The sequence below is a fragment of the Schistocerca serialis genome, chromosome 12, assembly GCF_023864345.2.
Source record: "Schistocerca serialis cubense isolate TAMUIC-IGC-003099 chromosome 12, iqSchSeri2.2, whole genome shotgun sequence".
NCBI lineage: Eukaryota > Metazoa > Arthropoda > Insecta > Orthoptera > Acrididae > Schistocerca > Schistocerca serialis.
In genome coordinates this window covers 95,998,560-96,015,259 of record NC_064649.1, presented here as the reverse complement: position 1 = coordinate 96,015,259, position 16,700 = coordinate 95,998,560, and the positions used below count along the sequence as shown (strand labels likewise).

At 46.8% G+C, this 16,700-nt stretch overlaps 1 protein-coding gene across 1 annotated transcript in view; it reads right to left on the bottom strand.

The window, feature by feature from the left end:
- Positions 1 to 16,700, bottom strand: part of LOC126427966 (uncharacterized) — a 113,642-nt gene that overhangs the window by 83,389 nt on the left and 13,553 nt on the right. Inside the window, exon 2 of the mRNA XM_050089853.1 lies at positions 5,219 to 5,465. Coding sequence (XP_049945810.1) covers positions 5,219 to 5,465 — 247 coding nt within the window. The remainder of the gene's footprint in view (positions 1 to 5,218; positions 5,466 to 16,700) is intronic.

Below are 16,700 nucleotides of genomic sequence, written 5' to 3'. Positions count from 1 at the left end.
GGCTGTCTTCTATTACGAGGGAATTGAAAAGTTGGTACAACGCTGCGACAGATGTCAGTCTGAGCGGTGACTATGGAGATAAGCAGCTGGAACGTGAAAACAATTTTAATTTTCACTGTGGTTTCCATTTCGCGACCTATCGTTCTTTACTTTCCGAATAGCCCTAATATTAATGAAATTCACTTTAAGAGGACTCTTGAACATTTTCTGGTGGCTAACTCCTCTGTATCAACTGATGCATATACTATTGATAATGTAAGATAGCCTGCATATTTTACAAATTCTCAGTTATTCACAACTTCATTGTAGTAACACAGTACATTAAAGTAACTGTCGTAACAGCATGTTCTCTCCTTTACTGTACTGGGTCCAATTTCCCCTCCTAATGAAAATCACTATCCAGTTCCTGCCGGCAAACCGGTATTGAGACCACGCTGGGCGTATACATTCCCTGGTGAGCCAAAACATTATGACCACTTGCTTAATTGCGTGTTTTCCCGTCTTTGGAAAGAGATACGTAACTGATTCTCGGTAACCGACAGTTTTTGGTAGGTTTGTGGAGCTCCGTGGCGCTAGCTGTCCACCCATGGGTCATGTAATTAGTGTAAATGACTGGCCGCTGACTTGTGTACTCGGTAATGGCGCACGATTGTGACCCAGATGGATTCAGTAGGATTTACAGCAGACGAATTTGGTCGCCGTGAGTTCACTATAACGCTGCTCAAACCACAATAGCACGGTTATGGCTCTGAGATATGGCCAACTGCACTGCTGGAAGGCGACATCGCTGTCGGGGAAGCCATCAGGCATGAATGGATGCAGGTGGTTCCCAGCTGCCTGCATGTCTTCGATTACTAGCACAGGTCACACAAAAGCGCGGGAGAATGTCTGCCATAGCATAACACTGCTCCCAACACCCTGCATCCGTGGCGCGCTGCACGTTTCAAGCCTCCGTTCAGCTCGATGTCGGCGTTTGTGAAGACGACTAGCGGCCAAGTGTAACAAAATTGTGATCCACCCGAAGCGCCGACACGTTTCCATTGATCGACGGTCGAATCCCAATGGTCCCGTTCCCACTTCAGTCGTAACTGACGATATCGTATGCTCCACATCTGGACACGCATGGGACGGTCTGCTGCGGAGCTCAATGCTCAATGCTCCGAAACACTTGTGCGTGGACCATCACTGTTCTCTTTCGGCAGAGATGCCACAGATCACCATCTATCCTACATTACAGAGAAGGCAAACCTCCGAACACCACGTTCTGCGAAGAGTCGTGTACGTCCAACCATTTAGCGCCTAGTGGTAGTTTCACTGTCCTTTTACCTCTTTCCGTATATACTCACGACAGTAGCACGTGAACATTCTATCATCTTTGCGTTTTCGAGATACTCGTTTACAGGCTCTGCGTAATACTAACATGCTCTTTGCCGATGTCGCTTATCTCAACGGATTTCTCCATTTGCAGCGGATATCTTCGCTAGTGTGAACCCTCGTCCTGTCCATTATAATTATCCGGGCTGTTATGCTGTGTTCGGTTGACGAATTCTGTGCCAATTCCCAACGTTTCGTCCCTGTCTGCGGAGGACATCTTCGAGGATGTCTGTAGCTCGATGGAAGGTCCAACACACCCACTGGCTCGCTACTGACTGGGTGTGTTGGACCTTCCATCGAGCTACAGACATCCTTGAAGATGTCCTCCGCAGACGGGGACACAGAATTCGTCAACCGACCACGGCATAACAGCCCGGATAATTATAATGGACATGACATTTCCGGCCGTGAAAGTCTACATTTTAGGATCCCCCGTCCGTGTCTGCTCCGCTTGCATACTTTTGTTACCGCGTCACCAGGCTGCATCCTACGTCACGGTGGGTAGGAGGCCTTAGTGTTTTGAATTTTCAGTATATGTCTAGTGCACTCTACAAAATAAGTACAAAATAGCGGCCAAAAACGGTATAATATCACGCAGCGTATGTGACAGTCAGCTAACGCAGTAAGATGGTAAAATGGAATAGGAGTAACAATAGAAGGAGTAACAAGTATTGATTGATGATAGTCTGGCATCATTTATCACTTTAATGTGTAACATTTTGAATTTATGGAGCTATAGAATACAGTACATCACACATTCGAATGCACAATTCCACAGACTGTATATTCAAAATACAATGTCCATGAATGAACTGTATCTCTAAATTCGGAGATGCAGCTCAGAGCCACCCTTCAGAATAGGTAGTCTCTGAGTTGAAATCATTTGATATGTCGCTACACACAGACACTATTATAGCTCCGTAATTTCTCGCTACAGTAACAGACACGTGCATACAACAAAATCTCGAATATGTTTACGAGTCTACTCTGCAGATGCCATTTCTGCCTCGGCTCGGAAAACTTGTGGCCGCTCAAGAGTTGCGGAACCGCGCGCTTCAACTTCTTAAAAAAGAAAACGGAAAAAGAAAAAGAGCTGAAAATATATCACGAGGTGGGTGAAGTGCGGCCAGACACGGAATGCTGTCCGTTACTTAAATTCACTTAGCAGCGCTTATCTGCCGCGGAGAATTCTCGGTCTGCTGCAGCGATAGAAGCTTCCGCAAGGTGGGGATGGACGGAGTAGGAAAAGCGAGACAAAAACCACCGTACAGTGGTGCAGAATTCCACATGCATTATGTTCAGTTGCCCCATCTAACGGCTACTCCGACGGAACCAACAACGAGAAGTATATTTGCTAGGGGGGAAGGTGCCACAATTCCATACTCAACGAGTACCCAGCAAGGCATGAACGTTCTTCACCATGGATGTTTTTGTATCCTGCCCACTCGTGCGATATAGGGAGCCTAGGAAGCTGTTTTCTCGGATCGCTAGACAACAATTCAAGCAAATCGTATTAATGGAGTTTTTTACAGTAAGCTAAACTGACAACACTTAACTTTGCGTACTGACAAAGGTGTGTCGGAAACAAACTGCGACATGCAAATGATCAATGTCCTTCGGTGTATATACAATTTCAATGTAAGCAAAACAATACGGTTCATAATCATCTTTGAAAACCTTCACGTACTGTTTGATAGTCACCGGAATATCTCATCGACCATTCCGTGATTACACATTGTACACCACACAGTCACCCGTTGAGGGTGAAGAGACTTCTCGATGGCGAAATGCGGTTTCTCTGTCCGCCAGATGCCTCAATTTTGCTTATTGACGAACCCATCCAAATGAAAGTGGGCTTCGTCGTCAAACCACACCATATTCACATCACACCAATTCCCATCATGCCCCGCGGCCAACTCTACAATTTTAACGTTCTAATGGAAACCGTTCAGATGTTATGACGATTTTCTTTCACATAGTTGAATAATTGTTACCTTTGTATTTTAGTTATTTTTTCCGGATCAGCCTCGTATATGGGAGTTTTACATAGATGACATTCTTCATTATTAAACAGTCCAGATGGTTTGCTTAGTACGAACATGCTTTGCAAATGTCACTTTCTTAATTATCCAGCGAAAGATATCACTTTGAAATAATAACAGTGCAAATCAATATTACTTTGCTTATTAGTCCTTTGGCACCCAACAGACTACAATCAGTAAAAAAACAGTCTAGATGATACCATTACGAGTGTCATAAATAATCTCGCCCGCCTTTTCCAAAACAAAGCCAAATTAGGCTGTGGCTAATCCATGTCTACGCAGTATCCTTTCTTTCAGGAGTGCTAGTTCTGCAAGGTTCGCACGAGAGCTTCTGTAAAGTTTGGAAGGTAGGAGACGAGATACTGGCAGAAGTAAAGCTATGGGCACCGGGCGTGAGTCGTGCTTGGGTAGCTCAGTTGGTAGAGCACTTGCCCGCGAAAGACAAAGGTCCGGAGTTCGAGTCTCGGTCGGGCACACAGTTTTAATCTGCCAGGAAGTTTCATATTCAGCGCACACTCCCCTACAGAGTGAAAATCTCATTCTGGAATTAGTAAAATAATTTTACGCTAATTTTTTCTGTTTATAATCAGAGTTCCTAGGAATGTTACTACTATTTACGCACTACACGGCTTTGTGCGATCCCTCCGTATGTAAACCTAAGCACGTACTCTGCTCACACACTCGGTGCGTGGCCAGGGCCGCTATTTACGCTAAAGAGTAAGAGAAAGTCCCAGCCACAGAACAGGAGCCCTAAGCTTCGAAAATTCCAAGAGTCAGCGATGCTTTAGGAGTTACGATATCACTACACCATTGCTCCAAACGTAGCAGTACTCCTTACACTTGCGACTTTCCGCTAGGCTAGAAATCCGCGGTAAATCCAAGGCGCCGGTCGGTGTGGCCGAGCGGTTCTAGGCGCTACAGTCAGGAACCGCGCGACCGCTGCGGTCGCAGGTTCGAATCCTGGCTCTGAGCACTATGGGACTTAACTTCTGAGGTCATCAGTCGCCTAGAACTTACAACTACTTAAACCTAACCAACCTAAGGACATCACACACATCCATGGCCGAGGCAGGATTCGAACCTGCGACCGTAGCGGTCACGCGGCTCCAGACTGTAGCGCCTAGAACCGCTCGGCCACCCCGGCCGGCTTTCGAATCCTGCCTTTGTGTGTGATGTCCTTAGGTTAGTTGGGTTTCAGTAGTTCTAGAGGACTGATGACCTCAGCTTTCGAATCCTGCCTTTGTGTGTGATGTCCTTAGGTTAGTTAGGTTTAAGTAGTTCTAGAGGACTGATGAGGTTAGGTTAGGTTAGTGGTGTTTAACGTCCCGTCGACAACGAGGTCATTAGAGACGGAGCGCAAGCTCGGGTTAGGGAAGGATGGGGAAGGATATCGGCTGTGCCCAATCAAAGGAACCATCCCGGCATTTGCCTGAAACGATTTAGGGAAATCACGGAAAACCTAAATCAGGATGGCTGGAGACGGGATTGAACCGTCGTCCTCCCGAATGTGAGTCCAGTGTGCTAACCACTGCGCCACCTCGCTCGGTAGAGGACTGATGACCTCAGCAGTTAAGTCCCTTAGTGCTCAGAGCCATTTTTGAAATCCAAGCCTCGTAAAGGGCCAGTCACGTACTGTACTCTATGAAAGAACAAAGTGGGTTTACATCCGGATGTGGCGACTTGTTTGTTTTATGTTCTTTCGGTTGAGTCTCTACGCCAGGAATACCTATTACTACGTCCCACAGTGGGTAGTCTGTGCGACGGACAAACGCCGGTAAGTTTCACAGTGTCCTGCTACGTACCCGCGGTGCAGAATACAATGGCTGCTTTTTGCGGCAGGTATTTTGCCCCGCAGCGGTCGTGAGCAAGAGCGCCTGGTCGTGAGCTGCTTTTCCGCCAGCTCAGTCGCTTCTTTGCCAGACCGCTGCCCGCCGCGTGGGCATTCTGAGCGTTCCTGGGACCGGGGAGGCGGCAGCCGACATACCGACCCGCCCCCAATACGGCGCCGCATTCCGCCACCGCCTCCACCGCCGCTGGACTACAGCTAGCCTGGAATAGGCGACTGGCGCGCTGCCTACTGCTCAAGCTCCGCGGCGGAATTTACAATTTTGAGCGGGACTCACGGCCTCAGCCGGCGATAACCGCGCTACACCGGGCGTTACATGAGAAATGGCAGATACACCAGTGTGACAGAAGTCATGGCATACCTCCTAATATCGAACCGGAAACGCTTTTTCCCGGCGCGGTGCGGCAATTCTACATCTACATCTACATGACTACTCTGCAATTCACATTCCACTCCCAAACAGCGCGCAGGAAAAACTAACACCTAAACCTTTCTGTTCGAGCTCTGATTTCTCTTATTTTATTTTGATGATCATTCCTACCTATGTAGGTTGGGCTCAACAAAATATTTTCGCATTCGGAAGAGAAAGTTGGTGAGTGAAATTTCGTAAATAGATCTCGCCGCGACGAAATGTCTTCCATCCCAATTCGCGTATCATATCTGCCACGCTCTCTCCCCTAGTACGTGATAATAGAAAACGAGCCGCTGGTGGAACCCGTATTTGAATATCTGTTGTTGTTCGAGAGATATTTGAGGTAGCAAAGTTAGGTGAGACACCCTGTATATATCCGGGTAGGTATGGTCAGTGGAACTGGGTTGCGTTGGCTGGTAACAAGAGCCTAAGTGCAAAGCCTGTTATACATCCGTTTCTGTCTCGGCGAGAGCGACGCAAGTGGCTTTTCTAATAGCACACGTCGCCTGCAACTCTTCTCCTGGGCTTATGACCTTATCGGTTGAACCCTAGACGACAGGAAAACCGTGATGTGGTTAGATGAGTCCCGATTTATGTTGCTAGGAGCTGGTGGTAGGGTCCCACTGTGCCGTGGTATGGACTCAACAAATCGCTGTAAAACACTACAGAAATTCTGGGCCGTGCTGTCTATGTAGCCGACCACAATCGCGAAAGTATTCCTGGTGCGGTATTTCGTGCACGAACTGACCCATCTGTTATGTCCCATAAATGTTCGACGGGATTCATGTCGAGCCATCTGGATGTCCAGACCAATCGGTCGAAGTGTCCTGAATGTCCAGCAAACTAATCGTGAACAACTGTGGCCCTGTCGGATGACAGAGTTGTTTGGGAACTTCAGATGCATGAATGGCTGCAAATGCTCTGTACGTAGACGAACATAGCCATTTCCAGCCAATGATCGGTTCAGATAGCCCAGAGGACGCAGTCGATTCCACGTACACGCAGCCCACACCATTCTGGAGCCACCACCAGCTTCCACACTGCGTTGTTGACAACTTTGGTCCATTGCTTCATGGTATCTGCGGCACAGTCGGACCCTACCACCAGCTCCTAGCAACATAAATCGGGACTCATCTAACCACAACACGGTTTTGCAATCGTCTGGGGTTCAATCGATATGGTCATGAGCCCAGGAGAAGCGTTGCAGGCGACGCGTGATGTTAGCAAAGGCACTCGCGTCGGTCTCGCCGAGACAGAAACAGATGTATAACAGGCTTTGCTCTTAGGCTCTTGTTACCAGCCAACGCAACCCAGTTCCACTGACCATACCTACCCGGATATATACAGGGTGGATCACCTAACTCTGCCACCTCAAATATCTCTGGAACAACAAGAGATATTCAAATACGGGTTCCACCAGCACGAACGTACGGCAGGGGCTTAGAAAACCAAATACTATGCGAAATTTTAAAACGTAAGCAAATACTATTTTCAACACAAACTTGTTTATTTTTAAATGGAAATCCTCTATTATTTGGAGTGCAGTCAATAGCATGAACAACCACAAAAATAATAGCGTTGGTTGCATCGCAATAGGTCAATCACATCCCGAGAAATTGCGAAGCGAAGTTGACGCTTGAAATAAATGAAGCACACAGCTAGCGCACGTCCTCACTGTTAAATTCCTCACTGATTTTTGCGCTTATTTCGCGCACTACTGCTTGTCTGTTAGCACTAACAACGATACGCAAACGCCACTGTCTTCGGTCGCTAAAAAAAGTGTAGAACGTCGGCCACTGCACTGTCTGTGGTTAGAGGTAATGCCTGAAATTCGGTATTCCCGCCACACTCTAGACATTGTGGATCACGAATTATTGAATTCCCTACCGATTCCCGAGATGGTATGTCCCATGCGTCTAGCGTCTAGCTCTAACTACTGTTTCGCGCTCAAAGTCTGATAATTCCCGTCGTGAGGCCACAGTCACGTCGGAAACGTATTCACAAGAATCACCTCAGTACAAATGGCGGCTCTGCGAATCCACTGCCCTTTTATACCTTGTGTACGCGATACTACCGCACTGTATACAAGCATATCGCTACCCTATGACTTTGTCGCGTAGGTTGTGTGTCCAAACCTTAGGGGCGGATGTAACTGTCCCCTGCTACGTAGCATACTTGATGAAACTTGGCGATACACAGAAAGATCTGTTACAGTACAGCACGTAAGGTAGCTGAAAGACATACGCAATGAGACGAAGAAAAGTGACACTTTTATTCAAAGACAGTAAGACTGAAGTCACCGGGACGTGGTTCGTAATAGAGAGTGCGATTACCATAGAGAGCAATGCATGCTATGCCTAGTGCTCCCCTGCTGGTCACAAAGTTCGTAAGCGATTCTTCTAGCAGGGCGTTCCATTTCTCCATGAGCGCGGTGAAAAACTGCTGGACGGTCGTTGGTGCATGTGAATGTGCTACAGTGCCCCTCCCCCCCCCCCCCCTAACGCATCCCACAACCGCTCGACGGGATTTAAGTCGAGGATATGTTCAGGCCAGTCCAATAGCCGAATTTCCTCTAGTTCCGAGAGCTCGACCACCTGCGCAATTCAAGGTGGTCGAGAATTATCACCAAAAAAACTGAAGTGAGGGCCGAATGCATCCCTGAAAAGACGGACGTGGACAACAGGTACAGTGACACTGACCGGTGACTACGTGTTCAAATATTTGGAAGTCAGTACGCCCATGCAACATTATGCCTCCCAACACCGTAATATCTGGACCACTAAAACTACCATGTTTAAAAATGACAGACCCACCATCATTAGGCAAAAAGGGGAGAATGTAATGCATCTTGGAACATTGTCAAACATGATCATTTTCGTGCTCGAGGTGCCATGGTACAGGGTGTATGACGTTTCAAGGCCGTACTGACCCTCATACCTTTCAACATGCACTGTGTGAGCAGAAGTACCCGGACACCCTCAAAAACATACGATTTTCATATTAGGTGCATTGTGCTGCCACCTACTCCCATGTACTTCATACTAGTGACCTCAATAGTCATTAGACATCGTGAGAGAGCAAATGGGGCGCTCCATAGAACTCACGGACTTTGAATGTGATCTGGTGACTGGGTGTCATTTGTGTCATACGTCAATAGGCGAGGTTTCCACACTCCTAAACATCCCTAGGTCCGCTGATTCCAATGTGATAGTGAAGTGGAAACGCGAAGAGAAATGAACAGTACAAAAGCGTACAGGCCGACCTCGTCTGTTGACTGACAGAGACCGCTGACAGATGAAGAGGGTCGCAATGTGTAATAGGCAGACATCTATCCAGACCTTCACGAATTCCAAACTGCCGCAGGATCCACTACAAGTACTTTGACAGTTAGTCGGGAGGTGAGAAAACTTGGATTTCAGGGTCGAGCGGCTGCTCATAAGCCACACATCACGCCGGTAAATGCCAATCGACGCCTCGCTTGGTGTAAAAAGCGTAAACATTGAACTATTCAACAGTGAAAAAACATTGTGTGGAGTGACGAATCACGGTACACAATGTGGCGAATCGATGGCAGGGTGTGGGTATGGCATTGCCCGGTGATCGTCATCTGCCAGTGTGTGTAGTGCCAACAGTAAAATTAGGAGGCGGTGGTGTTATGGTGCGGTCGTGTTTCTCACGGAAGGGGCTTGCACCTCTTTTTGTTTTGCATGGCACTATCAGATAACCGAACTATCAGTTTAATAAGCCATAGCTGCAAAATAATAACGCGAATTCTTTGCAGACGAGAGGAAAAACTGGCAGAGGCCGACCTCGGGGAAGATCAGTTTGGATTCCGTAGAAACGTTGGAACACGTGAGGCAATACTGACCATACGACTTACCTTAGAAAATAGATGAAGGAAAGGCAAACCTACGTTTCTAGCATTTGTAGACTTAGAGGAAGCTTTTGACAATGTTGACTGGAATACTCTCTTTCAAATTCTATAGGTGTATGTTATAAGAGTCGAGGGGCATGAAAGGGAAGCAGTGGTTGGGAAGGGAGTGAGACAGGGTTGTAGCCTATCGCCGACGTTATTCAATCTGTATATTGAGCAAGCAACAAAGGAAACAAAAGAAAATTTCGGAGTAGGAATTAAAATCCATGGAGAAGAAATAAAAACTTTGAGGTTCGCCGATGACATTGTAATTCTATCAGAGACAGCAGGACCTGGAAGAGCAGCTGAACGGAATGGCCTGTGTCTTGAAAGGAGGATATAAGACGAACATCAACAAAAGCAAAACGGTGATAATGGAATGTAGTCGAATCAATTTAGTATTGGAGGGCAGCGTGGAGGGTAAATATCGTAGAGGGAGACCAAGAGATGAATACACTAAACAAATTCAGGAGGATGTAGGTTGCAGTAGGTACTGGGAGATGAAGAATCTTGCACAGGATAGAGTAGCATGGAGAGCTGCATCAAACTAGTCTCTGGACTGAAGACCACATCAACAACATCACAGCAGAGGCCTATTAAGCATCATCTTGCTTCCCAGTGTTCAAGAATAATTCGGGAATGGTGACTGCACCTTTTAACACGATCGAGCATCTGTTCATAATGCACGGCCTGTGGCGGAGTGGTTACAAAACAATAACATCCATGTAATTGACTGACCAATAAAGAGTCCTGACCTGAACCCAATAGAACACCTTTGAGATGTTTTGGAACGCCGAGTTCGTGTCAGGCCTCACTGACCGACATCGATAACTCTCCTCAGTGCAGTACTGCGTGAAGAATGGGCTGTCACTCCGGAAGATACCTTCAAGCACCTGATTTAACGTATTCCTGCGAGAGTGGAAGCTGTCATCATGGCTAATGGTGGCCCAACATCATATAGAATTCCAGAATTACCTATGGAGGGCGCCAAGAAATTTTAAGTCATTTTCAGCCAGTGGTCCGGATATTTTTGATCACATAGTGTAGTATACTCAACTAGTCATCGCCATTGTGACACTGTACTCTTTCCCAACATGCGCTTTTTCAGGGGTGGATTCGGCTCTGACTTCAAGTTTGTGGATGACAATGCGCTACCACATCCAACAGGGCAGGTGGATGAGCTCTTGGAACGAGAGGATACAGGGCGAATAGATTGGACTTCCCATTCCCCCGACATAATTGCTTTCGAGCAAGGGTGGGATCTGTTGGGTAGACGTACTGCAGCACGTCCGAATGTACCAACAACTACCCATCAGTCTTCAACAGCGCTAGTGAAACTATGGAATGCCCCACCAGAAGAACTCCTTACCAAATTTATGGCCAGCATGAGAGCACATTGCAGAGCATGCATTGCCGTCCGTAGTGATCAAACCATTGACACCAAAAGAGGTGGTGAAACGAAGGTTTTATGCGGTTATGCTCCGTTTCAAAACAGCAAGAAATGTCTTATACCAATTTTGGCTTAAGTGGTCCATACTAGCCTCTGTTTCCAAACTACATGCCTTTCCTGGGCCGCGGCCCCATATTTTACTTCGCTTCGGTCCAGTCTGGCGCCACTGGCTCCAGTTTTCTATCGATTTACTGTTTGTTCAGTAAGCATCTTTGGTCGAAGTCTGGGAGTGCTGGCGGTGTGGTATGTCTCTCGGTGGGACAGTTCGTCTGAGACAGAGGAGTTGCACGTTAGAGCCAGGTTGTTTGTAACATCGGGTTCCTACGTGAGAACTGAGTTGAGCTGTTCGAGCCAAGTTGGTCTGCGAAAGCCGACACAGGAAAATGGCTGTTGCGTGAGTGGAGGGTGGGGCGCATCGGTCGGTTGGTGGGGGTCTGCCTTCGTCGCGTTCGCCAGCTAGAGCGGGCCTCTGGCTGTGGAAAGGGTCGACCTTGTGGCCGTCCGATCGTTGGTTAGTGACACCGTGTTGTATCGACTGCCGCTTCACGTTGATCGCAGCCTGGTTCGCCTACCTCACTCTGAACCGATCTGCTGCATACGCCACCCAACTGTTTGTTTAAAAATTACCATCTCAACGCACTTCTTGCGTCCATGTAGCGCCGATACCTTACACAAGATGAGTATTAAGTGTGGCTCCGTTGTAGTCTAAAAGAGTAACCTTGTAGCCATATTTCTCCAAACTGTGGCCTTAAGATTTAAGTTGTATATTTCACCTGAATTCCAATCAAGAACAACTGCCAAGATGAGAAACATGGAAGTAGATATCCTCGGAGTAACAAAGCAGCTTAAATCACTTAATAAAGGCAAGGTCTCCGGTCCAGATTGTATACCAGTCTGGTTTCTCTCAGAGTATGTTGATAAAATAGCTCCATATTTAGCAATTATATACAACCACTCGCTCACAGACAGATCCGTACCAAAAGACTGGAAAATTGTTCAAGTCACACCAATACCCGAAAAAGGAAGTAGGAGTAATCCGCTGTATTACAGGCCTACATCACTAACGTCGATTTGTAGTAGGGTTTTGGAACATATATTGTATTCGAACATTATGAAGTACCTCGAAGAAACGATTTATTGACACACAGTCAGCACGGTTTCAGAAAATATCGTTCTTGTGAAACACAGCTAGATCTTTATACTCATGAAGTAATAAGTGCTATCGATAGGGGATGTCAAATTGCTTCCATATTTTCAGATTTCCAGAAGGCTTTCGACACCGTTCCTCAAAAGCGTCTTCAAACCAAACTGCGTTGTTATGGGATATCGCCTCAGTTGTGCGACTGGATTCGTGATTTCCTGTCAGAAAGGTCACAATTCGTAGTAATAAACGAAACGTCATGGAGTAAAACAGAAGTAACATCCGGCGTTCCCCAAGGAAATGTTAAAGGCCCTCTGTTGTTCCTGATTCATATTAACGACATTGGAGACGATCTGAGTAGTCGGTTTCGATTGTTTGCAGATGATACTGTCATTTACCGTCTTGTAAAGTGATCAGATGATCAAAACGAGCTGCAAAATGATTTAGATAAGATATCTGTATGGTGCGAAAAGTGGCAATTGATCCTGAATGAGGAAAAGGATGAAGTTATTCACATGAGTACTAAAAGAAATCAGCTAAATTTCGATTACGCGATTTGTCACACAAATCTGATGGCTGTAAATTCAACTAAATACTTAGGTATTATAATTACAAATAACCTAAATTGGAACGATCGCATAGATAATATCGTGGGTAGAGCAAACCAAAGACTGCGATTCATTCGCAGAACACTTAGAAGGTGCAACATGTCTACTAAAAAGATTGCCCACAGCACGCTTTTCCGCACTATTCTGGAGTACTGCTGTGCGGTGTGGGATCCGCATCAGGTGGGACTGACGGATGACATTGAAAAAGTACAAAGAAGGGCAGCTCGTTTCGTATTATCGCGAAATAGGGGAGATACTGTCACAGACATTATACCTGAATTGGAGTGGCAATCATTAAAACAAAGGCGTTTTTCGTTGCGACGGGATCTTCTCACGAAATTTCAATCACCGTTTTTCTCCTCCGGTTGCGAAAACATTCTGTTGGCACCCACCTACATAGAGAGAAATGATCATCACGATAAAATAATAGAAATCAGGGCTCGCACAGAAAAATTTAAGTGCTCGTTTTTTCCGCGTGCCGTTCGAGAGTGGAATGGTACAGAGATCCTCTGCTAGGCACTTTATTGTGAATAGCACAGTAATCACGTAGATGTAGAACTTTTGCGCAGCTGGCCCTTTTATTATTATTAAAAACATGTTACAAGGGCTATCCACAAAGTACATTACGTTTTGGAAATAAAAATAAATAAAGTATTGGAATTTTTTTTATTATATACAGATGAAAGTCACATTTAAATACTACTTTTCTACATAGTTGCCATTTAAATTAAGGCACTTATCGTAGCGATGGACGAGCTTGGAAATTCCTTCGTCGTAAAATTCGGCCGCCTGCGCCTTCAACCTCTTGGCGACTGTCTTTTGGGACAGAAAAGGTGTGATTTTTGTGGAATTCCTGGAAAGAGCCACTGCAATAAACTCTCAAAGGTATTGCCAAACTCTGCACAACCTCAGAAGAGTAATACAAAACAAGCGCAGGGGGAAGTCGGGCTCAAAGATCTTGCTGATTCACGACAACGCACAGACCCACACGGCAAATGCCACTCGTGAAGTTCTCGAATATTTTAAGTGGGAGTTGTTTCATCATCCGCCGTACAGTCCCGACCTGGCACCGAGCGACTTCCACTTATTCCCAGCAATGAAGAAGTGGTTGGCTATGCAGCGTTTTGATGACGACGCACAGCTTCAAGAAGAGGTAACCACGTGGTTGAAGGCTCAGGCGGCCGAATTTTACGACGAAGGAATTTCCAAGCTCGTCCATCGCTACGATAAGTGCTTTAATTTAAATGGCAACTATGTGGAAAAGTAGTATTTAAGTGTGGCTTTCATCTGTATATAATAAAAAAAAAATTTACAATACTTTATTTATTTTTAATTCCAAAACGTAATGTACTTTGTGGAGAGCCCTCGTATATTGGTTTTAAAATGTGGACTTGAGATTTAAATTGCACTATTTATTTCTCTGATTTTAAGCTAAAATTTAACTTATCAATAGTTATTTGCATGAAATAATAACCAATTGATTTGTGGGTTCGGTCCTTCTCGTTTTCCTTAACTCTCGATTGTCCGGTTCATTTGCCTTTAGCTTATACGTATTTTCCCGAGAATTTCGAACATGTTTCACCATTTTGAATTGTCCAACGAGTCTGTTACGGTCGAAAAATCTTCTGAAGTTGTCCTGACGTTTCTAAAATCTTGTCTCAGTTATTATGTAGGAAAGCTGCACTTTTCTGTAAGTTTATTCAAAATTGTTATATGTCGTGAATTCTTTATCATGCACAGAGATTTCTTACGAGCGCCGAACTGTGCGTTGTAAGTCGTATGTAGAAGGTGAGTAACTTGCGTAGCGAGCACCAGCTGAATGACTGATCGACGACACGCACTGCGGGAAGGGCAAGCGCACGAGGCGGTGTCATCCATCTGTGCCGTCTGCTCAGCCGTGTGGGCTTTGTGTCTTGTCGACAGCAGCGTCATTAGAGTTGCGTAAATCAGGACGCGGCGCGCGATAGACGCTGGACCAGCAATCTGGGTGCGCAGGCCACGTCTGAGTGATTTAGGGCTGCTCCCGTGCGCACGCCTAAATCAAGGGAGGTTGAGGGAGTGGGGGTAGGGAACATCGGCGGGCGCCGAACCCGAGACCCTGGCCGGCCGGGTCGTATATCTGGGCGATTCGCCGCTGAGTGCCCGACACGGGACGGGCTATAAATCGCCCCGCGCGTCCCAGCGCCGCCATTGATAATCAATAAATAGTGGGCCCGCACAATCTGACGTCACGCCGACCGCCATTCCTCTCCGATGATTTGCGCAGCCCCCTTACACGCGTCCCCCATCATAACACGTCCCCCACTCTCGCCCACCACCTACAATGGTAGCCCGCGGTACCCCAGTGGGGCTTAATGGCCCCAGCGCTTCTCTCGATTACCGCTTCCAGCGTCCCAGGCGTAGAGCTTGTCTCAAACATTTATCTCTCGGCTTTCAGTTAACAGTACAGTAAGACGACCACCCCCGACTCATACACTGAAGGTGCTAATACTACGCCGCAGTGCACAGAAGAATTCCAACATCGGAAAGACTGGCAGAAACCACGAAATTTAACTTACTGTGTGTGTACTCAATTACGTTCACAGAGGACGCACTGGCTGAGGCAAGTATCAGAGTGCGCATAGTGAGGATGCAAGCAGCTGACCGGCCGTGTCTCACAAGGGAAAGGCCTCAACCACGGCCAACCGATTCGGCTCAGATTTGGCAGGTCGCTTCTGTAAAACCTAAAACGAAGGAATCTAAGATATTTTGGGTCAACACGCCCGCGTTTTTTTTTTTGAGAAAATCAGTCGTAAAGGATATGACGAGCGATCGACTCAAAATTGGCGGGATCGATAGATAATTGTAAATAGAGCATTTCTCATCATCAGGTATGGGGTCCGAAAACGCATACTTTTACAGAAATCGAGGTAAGCTACTCTTATAACTGCCGCTTCTGTACCAACATTGTCAACGCTTTTCGCCGACAGCACCGATAGCTCAGTCTGCTTTCCGCAGCGCTGCGGCGAGGACGTCTTGTTTACGTCCCGTCCGCGCGGTCGCGAGTGCCCGTAGTTGTTTACTACTTCGTCGCCGCTAGTTTAGAGTCCATCACTACCGACGCAACATGGCACATTCATACAGACAAACCACCATCAAGATCAGTTTTCAAACCGATGATGCACGACCGCGAGCTTTTGAAGTGGAACGTTTTCTACGTGACGACGTTAACATTGACCCGCGAGACATAATTGGTATCCATCTCTCTATCACGAGCAGTGTTGTCTACGTCAAGCTAGTAAGTGACGAGGTGTGCAACAGAATCGTGAGCGCACATGCGAACGATCTTAAATTCAAACATTCTGATGGCCATATTGGGGCGGTCTCTATCGATCACGCGGGGCTTGGCCTCCGTACGATACGCGTCTTCGAACTCCCTTTCGAAGTACCACCGGACGTAGTCACCGCGGCTTTCCAGCCCTACGGCAGAGTGATCAGCCATATGGCCGAAAAATGGACCACCTTTACAACGTACCCCGTTCTTAACGGGGTACGACAGATTAAAATTGAACTGACCAAACATGTTCCGTCATATCTTGTCATCGGCGGATGTAGGGCGATCATTATGTATGACGGTCAGCCACGCACTTGTTCTGGTTGTGGCCAAGAAGGGCACGTCCGGTCGGATTGTCTCCGACGACGGCTTACTCAAATCCCGACAGGTGAATCTATGACTCCTTCTACGGTGACGACCCTTCCTCTCAATTACGCCGAAGTTACACGGGCAGCAACTCTTTCCGATGCTGACGACAGTAGTCCGATAGCCGCCCCCGATGGAGAGACCAAAATGGCTTCTGCAGTACAGGATCCGGCCTCTACAACGGCGCCCCCACCTGAAGATAATCACCGATCAACCTTGCAAGAAGGCGTGGATG